The 23,731-nt window shown below is 41.1% G+C and overlaps 1 protein-coding gene across 9 annotated transcripts; it reads left to right on the top strand.

Moving 5' to 3' along the window:
• The first annotated feature begins 1,457 nt into the window (after positions 1 to 1,457).
• TTC12 (tetratricopeptide repeat domain 12) lies at positions 1,458 to 20,553 on the top strand. 9 transcript variants are annotated; one of them, XM_030021376.2, is made up of 21 exons: positions 1,458 to 1,620; positions 2,080 to 2,231; positions 2,818 to 2,848; positions 3,389 to 3,466; positions 3,981 to 4,102; positions 4,917 to 4,976; positions 5,957 to 6,028; positions 7,653 to 7,713; positions 8,002 to 8,190; positions 8,772 to 8,841; positions 9,977 to 10,065; positions 11,160 to 11,328; positions 12,936 to 13,028; positions 13,232 to 13,295; positions 14,288 to 14,422; positions 14,971 to 15,072; positions 15,826 to 15,894; positions 16,679 to 16,780; positions 17,244 to 17,343; positions 19,125 to 19,350; positions 20,223 to 20,553. In XM_030021376.2, exons 1-21 carry the CDS (start codon positions 1,554 to 1,556, stop codon positions 20,296 to 20,298), a joined length of 2,127 nt encoding a protein of 708 aa, XP_029877236.1. In that variant the 5' UTR covers positions 1,458 to 1,553; the 3' UTR covers positions 20,299 to 20,553. The 9 variants fall into 9 exon arrangements, with proteins under 9 accessions (XP_029877236.1, XP_029877235.1, XP_029877238.1 ...); XM_030021375.2 differs by having other exon boundaries at positions 15,787 to 15,894; XM_030021378.2 differs by lacking the exon at positions 16,679 to 16,780.
• Positions 20,554 to 23,731: the final 3,178 nt, after the last annotated feature.

The following is a 23,731-nucleotide window of genomic DNA, read 5'->3' as shown; positions in this document are numbered from 1 at the left end:
AAAGATCCAAATCTGGTATAAAAATCAGGGCAACAGGTGCTAGAGGGTATTGGTTGTGGATGAGTGTTCATGTTTCTTTCTTCATGTTCCCTATCCCAGCTGGCAGGTCTGCTAAACTTTGGCTCAGCTAATCCTTATATTCACCAAAGTCCCTTTCACTGATTTTTTGCCCATGCTATCCCATTCCTGTCCCCTGTGTATGAACAGAAGATGACTTTGGGCATTAAAAAGCCAGACTAAAAGGATCTTAAACGCTCCTTGGAGAAATGACATGCCCATACCTCTGCTGATATGCTCCCTGCTGTCAGCTGCCAGCAGGGCAGCTTGCCTCCTCACTCTGCCAAATCAAACCCAGATGTATGTTTTGATAAAACAAGCAGAAGGGAGCAGCAGCAGATCTCACTTCGGGTTTGCATACATTCAGGCTGCAAGGCAAAGGCTGACCTGTTTAGCAGAGGGAAAAGGAGCGTATTCAGCTCAGTGAAGCATTTCTGAGATTTCAAGCCAGAAATTAAGTGAGGAAAGCCAGGATGAAGATAGGGGCTCTCTAGCTGCTCTGGACTAGGAGCCTCTCTGCAGTGCATGGCTCACCTGGAAGGCCTTTGGTAAAGGGACCCTCCGTAGCCCCTGTCAGGCCAGTCATTCTGCTGCGGTGGAAGTGTAAGCACTACTTGCCATCATCAGAGGGATTGTATCTAGGAGTAGTGGGGAGGAAGAAAAGAAGTCACCTGTTAAATGCTCTGAAATACGTTGCAAGTACAAAAGCACACTTTTTCCCCCCCATTGTAGCATAGCTCTACAAGAGCAATCAAAAGAAAGCTGCAAAAGGAGGAGGTAGGAACGCCCTTTCTGTAGGTCTCTCTTTACCTCGTGCTGAGCATTTGCCTGTTAGGTGTGCACACTAAAGCACGATGCTAAGTTACACCCTCAGGTGCTCCAATTCTAGACTGGCGCTTATGCAGCGCAGCAAGTGACCGTGTAAGGGCGAGGGAGGTCTGGGCGTCTGTAGTCAGTCCCAACTGCTCCTTCTATCCGGCCCTGCTCCTCGCTGGGGCTGCGAAGCCAGCGGCCGCGCTGCCCGACAGCGAGCGGGGTTTTGGCACAGCATCGGCTGCCCGGGCCAGGAGAGGGACCCCTTGCTGCACCCTGCGAGGCGAGGCGAGGCGAGCCGCGAGCGGACGCAGCTCCCGCCGGTGGCCGCGGCCGTTCCTGCCCCTCGCAACGCCCTGCGTTATAGCTTGAGGGCGAGGAAGCCCGTAGGACAGCAGCCGGCTGTGCCCCGGGGGTAGTACTGCGGGGACCGCGGCTGTGACCGGACGGGCGCGGGTTCCACCTCCGGCCCCGGCTCCGAGAGCCGTTGCCTCCCGGCTAGCCGCGAAATGGCGGTCGGCGAGGCACCGCCCCTTCATTTGCATAGCCACGCCCCAAAATAACCCACCCGCTGACGCTGCGTCAGGAGCGTGGCCGGCGGGCGTCGTCCCCACGGTAACGGCGGCGTCGCTGCGCGTCTTCCGGCTCGGCCCGTCGCTCCGGCCGGCCCTCCCGCTCTGGCCATGCTGACCGAGGCGGACCAGGAGCAGGAGGATTTCCAGCGGTTCCTCCGCCGTGTGGACGACATCGGTAAGCGGGGCCGGGGCGGAGCTGGCCGCCCCATGGCCGGGCGTGGGGCGGCATCGCCCGCGGGGAGGTGGCAGGGGCCGGGGGCAGGCGGGCATGCCCGTCCCTTTCCCTCAGGTAAGGGTGCTAGGGGCCGAAAGAAGAAGGGGGTGGGTAAAAGGGAGGCAGGAAAGGAATGGAAGAGAGGAGAACTCTCGCCCCGTTCCGAGTTCGTTTTATGTGAAGTCTCCTTACGAGCTCGGGTGTCGTGGGGCTTTGCGGGTGCCAGGAGGAGCTTCCTAAACCTCGGACGCTTTATGACACAGAAGCTGTAGGTAGCTCTTGGAAGTGAGACGAAGTTGTGTTTGTAAATGTTTCCCTTTACGGAGGCCATCCTGGTCACCAGTGCACAGCTGAGCTCCTGGTCCCACCAGGATCACTGAGACTCGTGTGTGTATCGCTTTTTTTTCATCCCCATTTTAGCCAACTTAGTGCAAGGCTTGAACTCCGCAGACCCAGCTGTCAAGGAAAGAACCATTGCAGAAGCAGAGAAGAGGCTCCATGATCAAGAAACTAGCAGGGAGGAAGAAAGCAAGACTACAGTGAACAGAACAGTCATCAACACACGAGCTTCTGTAAGGGCTTTTTTCCCCTTTGAAGTTAAAGCTGTATGCAGTTTAGGTCTTTTAAATAACACCAATTCACATTCCTTGCCCAGGAGAAAAAATTTTGAACAGTACTTACAAGTATGTTCTGAATGTGACTTTGTTTTTTTCACTAGTTGTCTGACTGGGAGGTGCTTGGTGTCATGAAGACTGCTAATAACAGAATGCTTCTGTTGGATTTGCCCAAGTTAGATGCAAGCACTGAGGTGCCATAATTTGTAGCTTTTACCTGCGCTTCAGGAACTTGAGCAAAGCTAGCTGAAGACAGGAGTCCCCTCATTAATTTCGTTAGGCTTTGATTTCTGCAGTAGGGTTTGGATTTCAGTGACTTGCCTCACTAAAGATACAAAAGGAAGCTTTCCACTAATGTCAAAAATTATTAACTCCTTACCATCCTTTGTTTAAGCGTCAACTTGATATTCCCTGTATGCATCAATCTGGATATTTCAGATGCCCTGTAGCTTTGAACAACTTAACCAAGTGTTCTTCTGCTGCTATGGGTTTTACTAAAATGTCTGTATGTGTACATGCCTGTGCTCTGTTTCTCTTTTTTTAGGATGTGGCAAATGCAAAGGCAGTGAACGCAGGTAGGACAGTGCTCCCTCTGGTACTTAGCATCTCTTCAATCTGTTTTAGCAGAGATGGAGTAAGGATTGCTGTTACTTCATGCAAGGCCTAATTCCACTCCTGCCAAAGTCAAAGCTAACTCTTCTAGTGTCTTTAACCAAAATTCAGTCAGATGTAGGAACACACTCAAGGATCTTACCAGTATGGCTGTACTTGTTCATAGGTAGGACACTTGTTGGTGTAGTTTGTTATCATATCCTGGCCTCTCATCTAAAAAGTTAGTATTCTCAGTTTAAAAGAAACAAGTTTATCTCTAGAGATGAGATACTTCAAGGCAAATATGCAAATCCTGAGTGGTAGTATGGTCTTTATGTGTAATAGCTTGTCATTCATGTTCCAGTTTAATTGTTGAAATGTCCACTTAATATTTTCTTTGTAGAGAAATTACTCAGAGATACCTTAGAAATTACTTTTTTCTCTTCTGTAGATTGATTTTAATGAAGCTTGCTCTTTGTTTGTTTGTTTTAAACTAAAATACCACCAACTCTCCTGGCTCAAAGATGGCTTTCTGGCAATTTTGGAAAAGGATGCAAAAGAACGAACTAAACAAAGGAAGAGAAATGAACACTTGGCAAATGGTAATTGCTAAAGGCTTTTCTAGCTAATGCCTTCAAAAACTACTTTGCAGGAGCTGGGCTGATTTAAGAGGCTATCGAGCTACTCTGTTACTGCCATTCTTATGCACACTGAGACAGTGCTTTGGTAGTCTGAGACCAACGGTCTTGTCCACAGCATTGATTAGCTGGATGTGACAGGGTTATATACTTCACAGAGTTGTTGAAACCTGTTCTTCTCCATACCGTCCTCTTTATGATAAGGGTTTGGGATGGAGGGAGTGAGTTTGAGTATTTCAGAGCTGGGCTGGACAAAGACAAATGCTCAGTTTTCCCTCTGAAAGAGGATTGCGGATTGTGTGGACTGAATAGCTCAGAAGTACCTTGCAAATAATGGCAAATTAAGACAGCTGCAGTGGAGCTGGACTGGAATTTTGATGATTATTCCAACAGGAGAATATGGCCTCTGTTTCCTGGGTCACCATTTAGGGAAATAAAAAACAAATGTTATTTTGAATGCATGTCTGTTGTTTTGCAGCTCTGAAAGAGAAGGGAAACGATGCCTTCAGGAAAGGAGACTATGTTGTTGCCATTCAGAGATACACTGAAGGTCTGGAAAAACTGAAAGATAAGCAGGAACTTTACACAAACAGAGCACAGGTCAGCACATGGAAGTGAGCTACCACTATGCTGCTTTTAGTGTTGCTTTGCCAGGAAAGAACCCAAAAAGATTGTTCTATTATCTAAGTAAATTTCATGTTGCATTACAGAGAGGCTTAAAAAGGAGGAAACAATTTTTCCTGGCCATCCTCCACTACCCAGAATGAATGAGTTCTGCTTTGCTGCCGTGTTATCAACAGTAAATTTTTACTGTGGCTAGAAGTTAACAGCAAGACAGTGCAGACTGAAGGTTTTAATCTTTTTACAAACTTAATGGAAGAGTTGCACAAAGAAGATCATTAGAGGTGTAAATTCTTCCCTCTTGATCAATGTGTCTGAATCCCTTGGAAGCTTAGTTCTGCTGTGGCTAGTCCTTCCTGAGGGAGTGTTCATGTCTCCTCCCTCTTGGATGTGGCACAGGTGAACCCCTGCTCCTCCAGAATAAGTGGGAAAAAAATATTATTTTAGTTCATAGTTTTATTTAAATGCACGGATTTTTTAAAAAAAATTTTTTTAGGGATCACTTTTATAACTGTGGAAAGTTAACATTTGCTTTGTATTCTCTACTTGCCTTGTATAATCCATATGTGTGTATTGAATTTTGTTTTATTAAATTTATTCTAAATTACAAACTCCAAGGAGATGGAAGACAAGTTAAGAAACAGCTGGTAATTATCTTGCAAAATCAATGGCTAGGCAAATCAACAGTTGGTTTTGTTTTTTTTTTTAATTAGCTAATGTTTCCACAATAGTTAGTGGAAGTTGTTTGAAGTATTCTAATTCTTCTGCCTGGACTCTCTTGGTTTTATTTCAGGCCTACCTGAAGATGCATGAGTGTGAAAAAGCCATTACTGACTGTGAATGGGCGTTAAAGGTAACTTCAGGATTCTGTTTTTTTTGACCAGGTCAAGTGCTCCTGGAAGGCGGGTTTGTGTGTAACTGATGCTATGGAGACAACTTGGTAATGGAAATGAAAGAATGTGGTGGTGTTGCACAGATTTCTGCATCCTGAGTGACTTTGAATAGTATAAAGCAGTTAATAATTTCAGTGCTGCCTGTGTGCAGAAGCTTTTCTAACTCTTGAGAGCTTTTAATTAAAAAGTTTGTTATAAGTGATAATAAGCTATTAACTGCACACATTGGCATGCAATATCTTGCCCATCCTTCTAGAAGGGGAAAAGGGACTCTTCAAGCTCACAAAGATCAGATCTGGTGGGAAAGGTAAAGATTATATAAAATGCCAAAGAGCTGAATCCAAATTCAGTTGTGTTACATCAGTGATGCCCATGACTAGCACACTATTAACAGATTGTTAATAATATTGGCAGCATCATTTCAAGAAGTCAATATTTTTGACGCATAATTGAACTGGACAAGATCACCTAATCTGTTAGTGTTGAGCTAGATGTTTCCTCAATTTTTTTTGTGCACAGCTAATGAAAATGAGTACTTATTTCATTCCTGGCAGAACTAATCAAAAGACACATGGAAATTCTGTTGTTATAGAAATGCTGCGATTATAGACTTGTTGATGCAGGCCTTAACGTTACCTAAGTGCATGAGAGTCTGCTTGTGTTGCCTGAAGTACAGTTTTCTGGAAAGGATATTAGCACCAGCTGCTTTCCACCTTTAACCAGACCAAAGCCTATGTTCCTTGCATAGGGAAGGAAAGTCAGTACCTGGACGTAATAATTCAGCATATAAACTTTAGATGCCTCTAGTAGATGGTATGAATACCCTCTTCTGTGCCTACAGTTATTTTGGGCAGCTATAACCATTAATCAGAAAGCTGGAAAAAATATTAAAAGGTTGAAATTTCTAAACACATAATTAATAATTCCTTTTTTAACACAGTGCAATGAAAAATGTATTAAAGCCTATTTTCTAATGGGGAAAGCTCACCTGGCACTTAGGCACTACAGTGAGGTAAGTTGACTAAATCTTGTGGCCATGGGATTATGTTTTGTTCTGCTTTTGATGTGATGTTGTGGGTGAGAGTGAGAAATTTGTGATCTTAAGAGTCGGACAAATGGAAGTACGTTCAGCCTTTAGACTTGAGATAAATTTTCTGTGCTTTGCAAAGACTCATAATTCTAAAATCAAGTCTATTTCCACATCTTAGTAAAATACCCCGTATCTTTTACTTTGGTACGCACAAAAGGTTGGAGGACACTTCTGTGTAGCTGTTTCAATTTGTACCCTAATCAACCTCAAAAGAATGAGGGAATTTTCTATTCAGCATACACGATTTATCTGGTGGGAATTTGTTACCACTTGCGTGTAGGACACCAAGACAGCAAGCTTTACTCCAGTGCTGTGAGGCTTGAGTCTAGACTGGGTGAGCATTTGGGGAGTCTGCAAGGACTGTATATATGCTCAGAGAATCCCATGTTTGGCACTTCTTTTGAAGTGCTTCAAGACTGATATTAGCAATGTGTGTTCAGGGAAGTGGTAGTGCTGGAAGTGCCATATTTCAGCCCGGGTAAGGATCAGAGTGAAGGAATGTCCTTGTAAGGTACTGCAGACTCTTGTGATTGCAGTCTACTAGCAGTGACTACATTTCCATTAAAGAGACAATTGAGTAAAATGTATTTCACTTTTTTTATCCTAGATTGTTCTGTGCAGCAGTTGTTGTTAAACTGTTGCTGCATATAACTAAGAAATGATTGCAGGTCACTTGTGGATAAGTAAAAATCTCTATGTATTTGAAGTTAAGTGAACTGTTATGATGAAAGATGCTAGTGAGAGTGATACCTTTTTTTTTTCCCAAGATCCTAGAGAAATGAATGTCAAACAAAAGATTTAGTTCTGCATTTCATGTGTGAAAACCTAATGGAATCATAATTACTGTTAAAATAATGGAGCTTAATTCAATACTTAAGCTTGAAATAAACTGCCAGATATTTTGGTACAAGCCTGACCTTTCACCTTCAAAAATAATAAAGAGCCTGAAGAGGAGAGCAGCCAAGCTCAAAAGTATTTCTGATCCTGTCAGAAACAATTTCTCTAGAAATAACTGTAGAGCATGGACAATACAAGTCTACAGGAAATCCACCCTGAGGGATTCTTGGCAGCTTGATCTGTGAAGAAGGTTCTTCTCTGTTGCAAGCTTGGTGATCAGTTTAATTCCAAGCATATGCTCAAGATACACAAGATGCACAAATAGAAGATAAAGATATAAGATGCACATGTCTGATCCCTGCCGATAGTTACAGTTCCTGCAGTTTTAACACAATGCCTAATTTTCTCTTTTCTCACTGGAACTTTGCTGGTTTTGTTCCTACTAGTATGTTCCCAGGTTTGAAATTGAAATTTTCCTTTTAATTTGAAATAGCAGGCAGATGTAGGGACTGAGAATAATATTCAAATTACACTTTTAATTATGAAAGTTTTGACTTGCATATCTCCATAAATTTTATTTTTCACACTTATTAAGTACTGTGGCCCAAGAACTTTTGAGCTTAAACAGGATGACTCCGACTAGAATATAATTTTTATCATCTTCCCATTTTTATCTTAAATTGAGAGCCCATTTCTTTTCTCTGTTAAGTCCAGGCAGTGTTATGAGAAGATCTTACAAATTGATCCCCAGAAGGAAACCCTATTTAAAGGTAAGAAGCAGAAATTTTTACACTGCCATCCCTTGTTTCAAGATGGAACTTAATCGAAACCACTGTTCTGCTCTTCAGAACTTTTGATGGAGTCTCTTCATGCAGCTTTTGCTTCTGATTGTTTCTTCTTTAAGCTCTGTTTCACTCACCAGAGCCGTGGGTCATTCTGTACATCTGTATATAGAAGGTAGTGCTCTCTGTGTCATGGAGTCAACTTCATTTTCTGCTTGAAACTTGACAATATCAAAACATTTAACTGCCATGCTTTGTTTTCTTTTGATTTCCAAGATTGTATGAACGAGGTAAACTTGGAGGAAAAAAGAATGAAAGATGAAGAGAGAGCAATGAAGGAAGTTCAGTCTGGAAAGCTTGCTGCTCTGTCCATAAAAGAAATGCTGCAGAAGCTTGATAGGCCTGACCAGAATATCCTCTACTATACAGGAGGGATCAGACTTTTGACAGGAGCCATGAAAGATTGTAAGTATTTGATGCAAAGGTTGTTGATCATGGGAGTTGTAATCCAAGTAGATGAATACAAGTGGAGTAGTTTTTAAAGGAAAAGGAAAAACTATTCCTATATTTAAAACGCAAAATCAGTAGTGTTTGATATTTCAAAATTTGTGGCCAGTAGATATTTACATATATTTTTCAGAACTAGACCAATGTTGTAGCTGAGCTGTTAAGACTTCTTATGGAACTGAGTCTCTTAAGAGCTGTTTCATTTGTTCAAAAATATTTGTAATTCTTTGTTAAAGCATACTGATTTGCAAAGCCAGTCTCATGTTTCAGTCTTCCTAAAAAGCCTTTAACTTGAAGTCAGTTGTTCTTTACAGCACCAGGCATGAATTAGAGCGGTCTTCAGCTTCAAAGCTGCTTCTACTTCAAGTAGCATTCTTGGAGTTTTTCCCCCACTTTTAATGATGTTCTTTCCCCAAAGCTGTTGATCCGGTGACCTTTTCTTTTAACACTGTGTTATAGAAGAGCAGGAGTCTGCCTTCACAATGACACATCAGCCAGATGGATCATAGAGCTGATTTGTTTATCTCTGAATTTTTCAGGCACTGAGCAAACTTTATTTAGAACAAACAATGGATTCAGTATCCTCAAAGACAACGAGATTGTAAGACGGTAAGAGCTCTCCAAAGGAAAACAGTAGGGTGTTACAGCATGAGGAAATGAAAATATTGTTTTCAAGAAACACAATCACCTCTTGAAATGCAGATGAAATGATCAAATGATAATGTAATAACAGATTTTAATGTCTGAAGGGACTGACATATCTGACTCTTACACAAACAGTGCTCTCTTGGATGCAGTGAACAGAATTAATGGATTTCTGCTTCTGTCTCCTGTTTCTGTACAGTTATCCTATCTCACAGTGAGAGCAGGTTTGTAAAAAAAAAAAAAAAATCTGAAAGCACTTAGTTACTTTAAGTATACCTGACTAAACTCCCTGGTACCATTAATTGCCACCAGTAAATATTTGGCCATATAGCTCTGTAATGTAGCCGGTGAAACTCTGTAATCCTGTCATCAAGGAAGAGGATCATCTCTGGGGACCTGTATCTTCTGCCGGTGTGTTTTCTTGGCTGCCATTACATTGTGTTTCAGTAATCAAGAAACAAATCTGACTAATATTTATCTGTATTGCTTTATAAACTTTGTCTTTAGAGGGATCTCTTGTCTGAATGTATATTTGAGTCAGGTTCAGATAGATAATGGAAACAAGACAGATGTGCAAAAGAGGCAATTTGAAAATTTTGCACAACTAAGTTGGTTCAGAACAACACGATCTGGTTGAACAGGGCAGGAGAAGCTATTCTTTAAGGTTGTCAGTGGGACTGCAGTACAGAGACTTCTTTAGGGTTCATCAGTATTTTGGGTGCTGGCTGTAAAGCAACTTAAAGAGATGAAGCACTTCCAAATTTGCACAGTTTTTGCGCCCTGGCTGTTCACAACTATCTCAGCGCAGATCTGAATTTATCACCTGTATTGTGCTGCATAATGCTCGTATAGGGTCTGTGTGTGTTGAAGGTAAAGTAGAGCTAGTGGATCATAAATCTGGTCTCAGGGGAGGTCCTCTGGAAAACAAGTCTGATAGTCCTAAAAATGTTTAACCAATGAGCTGGGTTTAGAGCTTATGAGCTTAAGTGTTCATGTGGCAGATCCTCACATCTGTGGGGCTTTGCTGATTTCCCTAGCCAAAGAGCTAATTGTTTGATCTGTCCTTTGCTCTTTTTACGAGCTAATGTTTCTAATTTAGGGGCTTCTGTGCAGAGAGAAAAAACGCTGCTGAAGTGGATCTGTCTGTTTCTCTTCTCTTCCTTTGGCAAGCTGTCTGCACTGGGAATGGTAAAACTATGTAATCAACATTAATCATTGTTAATGTACTGTTAATATGGCAGTTACTGTGTCTAAAATTGTCATTTGGCATGAACTTCACTTTCCCAGAGCACCTGGGTCTAGACTCTATTGTAAACGAAGTCTTACAGGTCAAATGCAAGTGTTGGATGTATACTGCTAGCAGCAGCCACAATTCTGGTGGTTCTGTGCATCATGAGATGAAATTTCCAGTCTATTTGTGTGAGCGTTTTAAATGTACTGAAGGGGTGGAAGGTAAATTCCCTGTGATTATTGCTGCTCTTAAGATAATATCACCTGTATAATTTTGTCTTTTTTAAGCGGTTATACCAGCAAAAAGCAGAGTTTTATAAACTGCCATTAAAGAAGGCTGAATTCCTTTGGCATTCACAATAATTAGTCATTGGGCAGGTAGCCCTTGCCTCTGTTTCTAGGGGCTATGCATGTAGATGAGAAATGGGCTGGGGTGGTGGTGCGTGGTAAAGTGGTGCAGAGGGCCACACAAGGAAAATACAGAATGCTTGGTGTCGGCGTCTGTGTTGACTAGTATATCACGGGATCCAGCTGATGCCCAAGAGCATATTCATGCTGCAAGGTAAGGAGAAAACCCGTTTTATATTTTGCCTATAGGCAGCAGTAAATGTATGAAGTAATATGCAGGCTTGTGTAGCTTGCATGTTTGCGCTTGCAGTAGTTTGTGTACTATTGTGCCGGAACAGCCTAGACCCTAGCAGTTCGCAGGCAGCTGATGAAGTGAGGAGCACTTTGTGCTCACAATTCTGGTGTGTCTTTGAAGAAGTCCTTGGTGCCTGAGAAGCTAACATGTTGCTAGTGAGAGTAGAAATTCAAACACCAGTGTATGTGTTGAAGTAATGGAGCCGAGAGAAGATCAGTGGGTGTTCTGCCTTACCATTGCTCTGCAGGAGTGTTATGCAAGGTGAACACATAAAAGTGAGTGAGCATGTTAGTGGATGAAATAAAGACATTAAAACTGTTAAATCAGCACCTAGGGAAAAAAAAATATTATAAGAGTAATGGGGATGTCATTGTGTGTGACATAGGTCTGAGATCTGATCTTTTTTCAGAAGAAAATCAGCATCTTCTATTGACTCAACCTGATGTGAATGCACAGCTGCCAAAACTGCTTTCTTCTGGGGTATCGGAGATCCAAAAGGAGACATTGGCACTAATTTCTCTTTACTCAGAGAATGAGAATGGGAGGAGACTGCTGGTCAGGCACCAGGACCTAACCAAGTAATAAACACTACTGTACTTCAGAAAAATTTCCTTAATGCCTGGGTTCACAGATGTTCAGAACTCATTCCACCAGGTGACAGGCTTTCTGAAAGGAACATAATGACATTGAGACTTCTGTCTTTGAGGCCTAGCTAAGCAAAAGTAAAAGTTAGGTGTGGGGGGAAAACTTTAGGAAACTTTGTATCTGAAGATGTCTGTGAAACTAAGTAGAAAGGGCTTATTCCTCAGGATGCTCATGTAATTTTGAGGCATAGTTAACTTTTTTTAAACCAGTAAGTGTGTGTTTGTCTAGCGCTCAATCAGGAGCTTACACTGTTGTCTCTTAATAGCTCATGGTTTCAAGCTGTGACTCTCTCCTCATTTGATAATTGGTATTTATGATTATTCAGTGTTGCCATGACTCACTGAGTGGAGAAAGAAACAACAGTCTATTACCTTTATCCTATTATCCTGCTATTTCCTTCTAAAGTTAAGCAGAGGAGAAATTTTAGTATACTGTTTTGTACTACATGGTTTGAAGAAATGCATGAACAGAAAAGATTCTCCAACAGTTGTACACACTATATTATATACAACATTAGTCCAGAGACATTTTTCCTTGGAGGAAAGGTTAAAGAAATGAGGCACATCTGAGAGAATGCTTTAAAAAGGCAGATAATATTACTGTGGCTTGAAATATCAGGAACCTGAAAAATCTTCTGTCAACTTCTGAAAGAGATCCTGGGCCTGATTGCTTGAAAATAGTTAGGATGTTCAGAAGGTAAACTTGCAGATATTGAGCTTCTCGGCAGTTGGGCTTATCATCAAAAAGAGATGAGACTATAGGTTCTGTTACTGTGCTGCAGAGTTGAAGAGTGGCAGAGAGTTTCAGCTCAGTAAAGGAGCATGTGGAAACCCCAGCACATGTCTGCAGATATACTTATTGTTCGGCAGGGCTTATGGGTTCACAGTGTGAAGGCCTGTGAATTGCATGTAGTTCAAATCCCACAGCCATGAGCACACACTATTTCAAAAGGTGAATGGTATGATGCTCTTTTTATTCAGGCAGGAGATCAATTTTTCTTTGCTACTACAAAGCTTTTTGTTAAGCCCCCTCCAAAGACTGTTGGGTTTGCTCAGCATGTCCTTTTAAGCCATGCAAGCATCATCACTGACATTCCCTGCAGGCCTTTACAATCTGTTGAAGCTGTTCAGTACCGGGCTGTGCTGATGGTGTTCTTGGTCCCAACTGTTGCATTCTACTTGTCTGTCCCTAAGATGTTCGCCAGCAGCAAAGCCGCTTAGCTTCAAACGTCTGTGAAGCTTACATGCTGATGAAATGTTCTAATGCTGACAGAAATCAGTACATGTGTTAAAATCACTGTACTTGTGCAAAGAGGGACAATACTGCGAGAGAATCTAGTGACAAAATATTGTTCTAATGGCAGTTAGGTGACTGAGTATGTTTGGAAGGCCTAGTATATCCAGCTTGGTCAAAACCCTGCTGAACACAAAGGAGCTTAAGGTCATAAATCGTGTAGGTGTACTTAAAGTACAATTTTGATCTTTAATAATTAAACCAAAGCTGACATATGTAATTTTTTTTGGTTTTTTTTTAATAACAGATGGCTGCAGATTTTGATGATGTTTGTCAAAAGCACTGATGCCAGGGCTAGCAGTGCCATGAACATACTATCTGATTTAACTAAAGAGGAAAGGTAACTTACATTTCTTCATCCATTTTTATAAAGTTGTGCTTTGAAATGTACTAAATGAGCTAGTGACAGAGGCTGTTGGCCTTTGCTGTGAGTGTACGTTGCTGACTGATGTTTACCTTATTGTTGCTGCTGTGTTGCCTTTATCTGTCATTTTTGTCTAAAGCTTGAAGTGTCCAAATATGGCTTTTTTTATCCCCCAACAGGTTCAAAACCCAGTGTCGTGTCATGCTTTCCACAGGTGTTTTACCTTTATTCACGCAGTTGCTGGTATGAAAGATCTCGGTTTCTATATTTCTGGTTTACTTTTGTGTAACATGTTATGACCGCTCTTTCCAGTTTTACAGCCAGTTGCTCCTAGACAGAACCCCTCTGTGATAGAACTACAGTAGTTATCATGTCTCTAGTTCTGTAAGCATAAGAAAGCCACTGTTGTCATACACTTCCCTCAGGAAAATGTTCTTAGTCTCCAGTACTTAGTGCTTGGTTTCTACACATTATTAGTTTTATATTCAGTGAAACCTCTGGACTTGGTTGCAGATTCCCACTGGTAATCTTGTCAGGCCATGATTTCACTCTCAGCTTTGTGTTATGCTCCTCTTAATGTGACCTTAATCCACTGTCACCAACTGGTTGTATCTTGGATAGTGACTTTTTCTGTTTCTTTCTAATCTGAGAGATTGGGGTAAAGAGATGACATTCGGTCACAAGGAAAAGATGTCTGGTGGTTCAGATCCCTTTCCTGGTTATCGTTTATTTAAACTACAAATTTACAATACTATTGGTACAGAAACCAGTCCTCAGGAAGAGGGAAGTTGATAGGGAAGATTGATTCTGTTGCAGAACAGCAGATACAGCTGCAAAGTAAAATATTTCCACTTTTCTAAACAAGCACCCAGACAATGCAATAATTACAGCTCTTTTATACTGCTTGTTGCTCTCTCCTTTTGAACATACCTCACTGGACTTACAGCTGCAGCAGAGGCTGTTCTGTTCCATGCGTTAAGTAAGTGATAATAGGAAATATTCACAGTCTGAGGTTAGGGACCACAGAATCCAGTCACTTTTCCCAAGACTCTTAAAACGTCATTGGGAGATTCATTGTGAAAATGAGGGTGATTCCCGAACTTTGGACAGTTGGGATTTAACAAGGTGAGAGAGATTCTAGAATCCCATTTTCAATTGCCAGAGGGATAGGAACGCGTATTTGTTGTTTCCTTATCATTTGTTCTTAATTTCTTCTTCCACTCTTCTGTTTTTAGACCTCTGCCAAGCTGGTGAACCAGGCAGCCCTTGCCCATTGCATTGGCATCATGGGGAATCTGTGCGCAGATGTAGTTATCCGAATGCAGATGGCTGAGTGCAAAGAGTGTTGGCAAGCATGCTTAAAGCTTGTGGTAAAGAAACTTGATGGCTCCCTGCAATAGTGTTTTCAGCCCTATCTTCTGTGGAAACGGCACTTGAGTGATCATGTTTGTCTGCCTCCCCTAATAGCTCTGAACCCTTGACAGGGATCTTTCAAATCTGGTAGTTGGATAAAGGTCTCAAAGCAGTCTGTTTTTCACGTAAGTTGTGGATCGATAGATGGGTGGAGGAGAGTGAGTGGTCCCTTATTGTAAGTGGCCCCTTTCAGGGCAAGGATGCGATATGAACTTGGTTCTCAGAAACTAAAGAATTCAGAGGATGGGAAAGGATCTTGTTAACTGCCTAAACATCAGAAGTTTCGAGTGTGCAGCTTTAGATACCAAAGTGAAACAAACACAAGAGCGAATCTGTATCAAAAAGATGACGTTAGCTCTGGTGCTCACAGGACTTTTTCTTCCTCCTGAGTTCATGGTGCACCAGGGGGACACTGATGCACCATGTAAGTAAGCACACAGAAGGCTGAGGAAGTGCATATTCTGAACCTCTGAATTGAGTGCACTCTTCTCTCCTTTGTACACAGGATGAATGCTTTGATGTCAGCACACCCAAATACCAGGAGTGTTTGTTTGCAGTGCTGGGCCTAATGATGAATTTACTGCTTGAATCAAATGTGATCATCCAGGTATACAAGATCTGTGAATGTCCTTTGGTAGTGTTCTTCTAATAATCACTTCCTCAGAGATTCAGAATTTCTTGAGCAGTTAGAGGATCCTCCTCCCTTGTCACTGTAAACGGGCCTGATGCAAGTCACTGAAGTCATACCAGAACACTTAGGTAGAGTAGGTGAGAGAATGACCATGGAATATTGTGACCTTGCAGTCTGTACAGGGAAAAAGAGCTTGACCGCATTAGATGGATTTTGAGCCCTCTTTCACATCAAGCATGCTGAAGCACTTAAAGGCTGCCAACATTGGATTTTGCTGGTGTTCAGTTAATTTTTAATTTTTATTGGTGTTTAAGGTTATCATTAAGGGTGGTTGACAATTTAAGTAAGCTAAAAAGTGAAAAAATGTACATTTTCTCCTCCTCCCTCCCTCCCCTGCCACCATACACACAGTTATGAGAAAAATAGAGTGTAAAGCAGATATAGTACCTTTCCATAGTGGCATAAATGTTTTGTTTGGCATCAGTCTCCAATCATGGGATATTCTTAGATGCTTGGCACATTCCAAAATTATTTAAAACTAAGGATTCCATCAAGAAGGAAGAATTTCTTAAGTTACATCTGGGTGCTGCGCTGTCAGTAACTTACTGCCACGTGTGCCCTGACCTCTATTGGATTCTTTGTTGTAGAGTACTTTGTCTATTAACCCATTTCTGCTCTAACACTTCCCAGCGATCACCTGGACCTGAGTTTTTCACATTGTTGTTTCAGTATTTTGCTGTGGACATAAGTGGCAGGTGCATGTCTCTCCTCAGGGATAAGGATGGAAGGATTGTGACAGTAAGTGGGATATCTATGGACTAACAAAAGATTGTATTAGCTGACCTGACCTGAACACTTCAGTGCAAACTGCTGCCCTGTGCAAGTCTGCACATTAGGCTTTGAAGCCTAAAACATTCATAATTATTAGTAGTAAAGAAACAATATGCCACTTATATTATTCAGGTTTTTATATTGTTTGATGCAAGAGTTTCTCAATGTTCTCTTGAAATCTACTTAATAGAAGCTCTTACAAATCATTTCATCCTTGGGATGTTTTTCAATATAAAACTCTTTAAAAAAAAAGTCAACCTAGAAGCAAGAACAATTTGGGTATTTAGCAGCTGTTTCTTTTTACAATTCTTGTATGTGAATCATACCTAGGAGATTGTACTTCTATTAATGGGTAGGAGCAGATGTGGACTCGGAGTCTGTTCACCTCTCTGAACTCACATGAATTGTTCTCATCTGTTTTACTTGACTCAATACCAGCAATGCTAGGCTGGTTTCTACTGGGACTTTGTTTCCATAAATAAACATACAGTGAGTTGTCCAGATCTCAGTTTGGTCTCATCTCTCTCTACACTGAGTCTTTAGAAGCTGTGCTGAGTTCGGTTTCTAGTAAGCAATAAAAAAGCCATGTCCTAAAGATGTTCTTTGTTATATTTCTGTAAATTTGTGCTTTTATCACTTCAATTACTTTGGTTTTATTCTGCAAAAACAAAATAATTTGAAAACTCCTTAAAGCTGTTCAGACAAATAAACTTCTTCATTTTTTCTTCTCTCACACTGTTTTCTAATTAAGAGAGCCATTGGAGTGCTAAGTCGCATCCTGCCAGCATCCTCCTCGGCAGTAGAAGAAGTAGTAAAAGGAGGGGTGGTGAAGAAAATTATCAAAGTCTTGAAAGTAAATTAATTTAACAAAATTCACTTTATTTCTGCTTGTATTGTTCCTTAAGAAAACCATAGTTGTCCCTGTGTTTAGCATCCTTTCCCTAGGAGAAAGACCTGTGTAGTCACTCTGGCTGCATGTGTCTGCATCTGTGTTGTCCATTGTAACAGTGCTCTCAAGTTCAATTTTAGGCTAGGTAGCCAGTTTGGAGACTAGACTGCCTTCTGGATTCTGGTCTGTAGCCCAGATTTTTCGGTTGTTTCCATATGAGCCAGATGTCTGTGCACAGCTCTTCTTTTGTCATTTTCAGCCTGTGTTCATCTTGAGATATATACTCTGCAGAGGTCTTAGTTTGGTATTTGGGCTTAGGTCATAAGGAATACCTATCTATCCCCATGGTACCTGAGCTATTCTGTAAACTTGAGTAATTTGGGGTGTGAACTGTATGTTTGTTAATGTATGCTTTAATCAAATCTAGGCTGGAGGACATATCACATCCAATTATGGTATAAAGACCCTTTCCATCTGCACGAGAAGTAATAGACAAGCTCAAGAAGATCTAGTGAAGTCAGACAAAAGTAAGTGACAACCTCTCTAAATAGAGACTGAATGCTGAGGTGTCATCTCAGTGTCATCCAATTACTTTCTTCTCCTCTAGAACAGAACTGAACACTGGGTTTTACTCTTGCAAGACTTTAGCCATGTTTTCCGAGTAATGTGCCAGTTTACCTCCTGAAATAGTGCTTAATGAGCCTTAGCTCTGTGTGTGAAAGGCAATAGGCACATCAGATAATGAGCCTGAGTTAGAGAAATTGTGCTTTACTCTAGTAAAATAGCCTGATATGCTTTTTCAGGGCCAGAAGTATGTATATTTTGAAAAAAGTGCTTGTAAACTGTTACTGAATTGGGTTGTATTGCCTGAAGTTAGTGGCTAAAATAAGAAGCTTCATTTAGATGTCTGACTTCCACAGGTTGAGGCAGTTTATAGTTTCCTTCCATTTACATGTGGATATTTGGTGTGGTATTAAAAGGAAATGGATATGGAGACAGCGTGACAATATCAGACCAGGTGTCTTAGGGTATTTTTGAGTATATTTGCTCTAGTCATGTGGTATAACACTACTTAGATTGCTTTAAAATCCAGGTTCAATTAATGCTAATGCAACTACAACAGAGAATACTTAAGTTTTATCTAAGTGGTTGAACCTGTCAAGAAACTGTCAACTTATGTAGTTCAACTTGAACCCCAAGGATTTCCACTCATTAAAAGCCTCTCAGAGCATCATCTTCCTTTTGTACACCCCATGTTCGTTTCACTGTCATCTGTAGATGAAGCTTTCATTTCCTCAAATTAGCAATAACATTTCACTCTCATTCTTTCAACCAAAACTCTGGGTATTAATCTTGTGAGAAGTCACTATTTCTTATTTTTGTCATCTCTGTTTGCCAACCCAGACATTGCCCTGTTGCTAGGAGCCTGTTGGAATCAAGCTGTAGTCCCATGACATTAAATTTCATTCCAGCTGGGCCACTTGGTTCAGCTTCTGCATTAGCCACTGTTGCTATCTGGAGCAGCACTGCCTTTTCAGAAGATATTGCAGCAGCCAAGGTGGGATGTGATCTGAAGAACAGATGGGACCATGAAAGAAAACCAAAGCAAACTTATGTAACCCCCAAGGAAACTTCATGCATGTGAAAGCCATGGCTGTATTATATTTAGAAAGCTGTCTATCTAAATGTTTCTAGATTCTGTGACCAGAGAAGTTGCTGCTGCTTACAGATGCCAGCAAGAGCTATACAACTCTGTGCCAAGAGCACAGACAAAATACTCTGCTGCTGTACATTAGTATAGGTTACAGAAGTAGATGAGCTGAGCTGCTTTATGTTAGCTAAGGATATATAGAAAACTTTTTAATGTACCTTTTTTCAGCTATTCTTTCCACAACAACATTTCTGTCTTAACACATTTAGCTTGGTGCTATAAGTGCTCTGCTCTCTGTTTGCCCTGCTAGTATGGTGGGATGAGAGGCCAGTGGAAGATCCTGCAAGCAGCAAAGGTGGCATGTTCAGATTCAGAGAAATATTAAACAAATGCAGAAACACCAGCTCCATGCTAGAGAACCTCTTAGAGTGTAGATTCAGTTTTGTGAGAAAGACATCTAGGCAGGTGAAGCTGAAACAGCATCCTGGATCCTGAACCTTGCTATGAAATTCCTTTGCTGTTCCAGGTTTTCTAGAAAAATGCCTGACACAGAACAATGCTCACTCCCTAGGAGTTTAGGTAAAGACAGGAGAAAATATTGGTGCTACTTGAACAAATCTGTGTGCATTCTGTACAATTAATCTCCCTTTCTTCCAGGGTTCAGTGTGCTGCTGAAGCTCTTGGACTCTGAGAATGAAATGATTGTGGGAAATGCTGCTTTCTGCCTTGGCCAGTGCCTTGCAGTTCCTGGAGCAGCGACGTCCTTACTGAATTCCAATGTTGTGATGATTTTGTTGAAACATGCTGGTGGTGATGCTACAAGAACTTCAGTGCAGGAGAATGCAGCGATTGCTCTGGGAAAGCTTTGTGTCGCTGAGTCAAGGTATTGTAAAAAAGACTTTTGTTCTCCTGCACCATCTGATTGTAATTAGGTGATAATTCTTGAAAAACTGCCTAGTGTAAATAAGTTCTATTTGTAGAGCAAGCAGATACAGGGTGAATGATTAGTTTATGTAAATACTCCACGAAATCTATTACCCTTCCTCCAACTAGAATTCCCACTTGTGGTACTGTCCCCACAGTTCTGCTTTAGGGCTCCTGTGTTGTTGTCTGTCTTAACATGTTTCGAGGAGCTCATTTTGCATTGCTTTCTGATGTTACCTGTGCTGGAAGAATGGAAGGAGGAGGAGTGATGCTAGAAGTTTGTAGAGGTCAGAGCAGTAATGAGAGCAAAACAAAAGTATAAATGTCAGCAAAGAATGTCTGCTGCTGCCTGCCAAGAGTATGCCACGCTCTAGCTAGCTGCAACTCGTCAGCTGGACCTTGAACTGCATTTCAGAAGAACTGAGTTCAACTTGTTAATATACACCCTGAACCGCTGCAGAAAGAAAGGGATAATGCATAGGTTCCAAAAGTTTAAGTACCTTGCTCCTGTTGGAGATCCCAAATGAGCAATAGGGAAAGTATCTGCTCTGAGATTTGCAAAACACTCTGGAGATAAGAGAAACACCTTATTTTCTTAGTTTTGTTAATGTGAAATGTCACCTATTTGAACAATTGTCAAGTATTATTTAGAACTTTCATTTTCCTTTTTGTGGGGAATAGTAATCTAAAATTCTTTCTCATGCTACTTTAGGAGGAATTTATCAAATGTAGCATTAAACATCCTTGACAGTTTGGGCATGGGGTATAGCTTAAAACTTTTATTGTTAGTCATCTTATATTCCCCCAGCAACCATTCTGTTGTCTTTTCAGGCATATTTTTCAGCTGCGGAAGCTCAATGGACTGGCCATCCTGAACTCCTCTATGAAATTCATTCATAGCATCTGAAGTCTTCAAGAGAGCTTTGAAATGTGCTGTTAATATCACTTGCTGTTGAGTATTTTCTTCTTTTCTTTAATAAAACTAACTCAAAGCACATCAACTGTTCAATCCCTTTTCAGTCCTCCATAGAAGCCAGTGAAACAATATCAATATAAGTATCAGGAGAAAGAAGTTAATTTATTATCTAGGCTAACAACTACAATAAGAGCTTTCGTTAAGCTTGTCTTTGCTTTAATAAATCATGTTGCCCTCTCTTACTGACAAGTTCCTTGCTGAGTAATCCTTGAGCAATGGCTCACCTAGTCTACTTTCCGGTTTGGGTCCAGTACCCAGCGTATTAGAAGAAAATAAAAACAAATTGTGGGTTGTGACTTTGAAGAATCCTTTCCCTGCGTGCCCCCCCCCCCCCCCCCCCAATATGCTGTCCTCTGGTGGCTAGATTATGTTTCAGTATCTCATGTGTGATATCGCCTTACATTTTGCTTAAACCTTAAATCTCATACTTACCTGCTTAAATACGTTGGTCTTAATTTCACTAGTCTTAGTGATAACTTATGACAATGGGGTTTGTGTATGAATTATGGGCTGTTTATTTTAGTAGTGTTACACTTACTATCTTTGTAAATTTGTAAATGGTATCCCTTGGTCCTTTACTTTTGTGTGGAGTAAGAACAGTAGTTGACCTTCCTGATCTTAAGTATTTTCTGATGGCCCCTTGTCTTCATCTCTAATATCCTCTACAGTTACTCATTTTTTAAACAATAACACAAATGGCACATCCTTCTAGCATCTGTGTTTTCTGGAGAGGTCAAAAATTAATTACTACTAAGGGCAAGTGTAATTTGAAAAGAAAGGCAGTCATGCATTGCTCTTACCTCTTCTGTGTTCTTCCAAAAAAGGCAGTTTAAGATGCTTCTGGAAAGCATATCTGCTGGGGACTCTGGTGGTGGTGCTGACAGAACAGCAGCTATAGTACTGGTGGCAGAAGCCTGTCAAATTTAACGAATAGTCTCTTCACAAATAAACAGATGCACCTAGACACAAACCTATACTAAAAGCTTGTAGAACTTAGGCTAGACAAGGACTTTGGCCATAAATACAATACTTTTTTTTGCCTTGGTTTTGAACACAGGAAACAAAAGGAATATATTACATTTATATGAAGAAGCACAGGCCAGTTATGTTTGACTTTAAAATGTCTCTTCAGTTTGCCTCCTTGACACCTGTGGGTGTCTATTCTGTGTGTAATCTTGTCCCTTCAGAACAGTGGCTGACAAATTATGTATCATCTCCTTTTCAAAATAGCAGCTGAATCATCTTCCCACTTCAGAAGGAGGAAATTCTCTTGCACCTGTTTTTTCTCCCCTCACAGTGAAAAGCATACAATTGATAATCTCACTATCTTTTTTTAAGCTCCTACCATGAAGTTACAACCTGCCCAGACAAATATGTAACAAATACCATGTGTAGGGTTCAAGTCCAAATAAGCCCTACACTGTAAGCCTGACAAACACCAAGCATTGTCTTAAGGAAAAAAAAGTTATTGAATCTTGTGTTTACAGAGGCAGGATGCTGGAGGGGAACAGCAGGTGTAAAGTGTCACCAGAAAATTACAGGAGAATCTAAATCATCTTAAAAGCTAAAGATCTTTCTTGGTTTTGACTGACAAGCTGATTTTTGCTTAATGGAACCTTCCACATACCAGTTGCTGTTGTCCCCAGAAGAAAATGATGATCAGGTCACGGAATTGCTTCTCACTTCCTTCTGCAAAAGGTGTTTGAGAACTGATTCATCCCCCTCAAAAAGAATTACTATCGCAGAATTTTTATGAGCACACCAGGTTACCAGCAGGAACTATTGCCATTTGGGAATGGGAAGTGGACTGCGCAATCAAGCGGTTACAGAAGGGGTATTGAGCTTGTACAAGCCATAGTCCCATTTGAAGAACAAACAACCTGCCAGTAGAGCCTAGCTCAGAGTTGCCTTGGGTTTACGGATCACTTTTGAAGCATCTTTATAGTTGTAAAACAGTTGCACCAGGTTCAGGAATATGTCTTGACTGGTATTCAGGTAGTATAACTCACAACAGTCAGTGGAAAAGACCCATGCCTTCTCAAGGATAAGTAGTCTGCAGAGACTATGAGTGTACTAACTACTGTTTCTAGCAGAATTATTCCCTTAGTTATAAATGTGAAGTTTCATGCTGATTAGTCTTAACAGTACCAGGTTTGGTATCCATGCTGATGTATCATGCTGCTTTCTGTGTCTGTCTGTCAATGTGATATGGGCTGAATTGCAGATCGCAAACTTTGGTCACAGTATCTAGGATGCAAAATAGCATATCTGTTCTAATCTGGGTAACACAGTAATACAGACTTGGCCTCACTATCAGCTCTGTGAAGAGAAGACTAGGCAATCGTTAGACTGTCAACCAGTGGAAGAAGCAGAACACAACTTGGAGATGTGGAACTTCTGGAAATGGAGCCTCCTTGGAAGTGTTTCATGTGTTGGCTAATGTGACAAATTACTGTGTGCTGGTTTTGGGTAGAGGCACTGACTGAAATTAGGGCCCTGTGTGTCAGGTGCTATACAAAAGCCAGTCAGGGTAATCTTCTTTCCCAGACAACTTAAGAGTGGGAAAAAGATGAAGTGACCTGACCTTGGTTACCTCATTCAGGTGAGTGACATGGCTAGGACTGGAAAAGATACCTGTCAGCACCTAATCTGTTGGATTATCTACTAGACTACACTATCAGTTTGCTGAAGGATGGATAATGGTTTATTGTTATTTCCCTCAAGAGCAATCGCCTCATCCTCAGTGTCTTTTGCAGTGCTATTCTGAACTGTCATTATGCTACTTATCTGACTCTTGCTCATTTTTTTACATATGACTTCCACTGCACTCACAACAGTCATGGCTATGTAATAATGTTTGTTCTTATCTCCTTAACTGGCATTGTTCTAAATTTCCTGTCTCCGAGAGTTTAGCTCGCTATTTGTGTGTGTGCAGGTGCCTAGCACTAGAAAGATCCCTGATGTATACTGCTTACTATCTTCAGGTGAGTATTTGCAAGGACACTAGGGCCTTACAGTTAAAGGTAAAAGGGGTGTAACTGTGACTTTGCCTAAGAAGCCTCTGGTCTATTTGGTTGTTATGAAAGTTTAAATGGTGCGCTTGTTAAGCATTTGTTGTGCTTGTTCTTTCACTATGGTTTTCATTCCAGTCTCACCAAAATGTTAGTTCAGGCTGCTCTGAGCCAAATGGGGTTAGTCGCTGTACTGTAATCTTCTCTTCAGTGTGGGCTGGCTTTTCTCCGTGTCTCTTGAATTAAGAGCACACTTTGCCAATGCTTGTAGGCCTAGGGAAGAAAGGATCCAGCAGGCTTGATGGAATGATAGAAGCAGCACCACCAGCAACCTTCCTCTGTGGCCTAACTCT

Source organism: Aquila chrysaetos, chromosome 8 (assembly GCF_900496995.4).
Source record: "Aquila chrysaetos chrysaetos chromosome 8, bAquChr1.4, whole genome shotgun sequence".
In the NCBI taxonomy this organism is placed as follows: Eukaryota; Metazoa; Chordata; class Aves; order Accipitriformes; family Accipitridae; genus Aquila; species Aquila chrysaetos.
The sequence above is the reverse complement of the archived record's forward strand: the minus strand, read 5'-3'. Positions and strand labels throughout refer to the sequence as shown.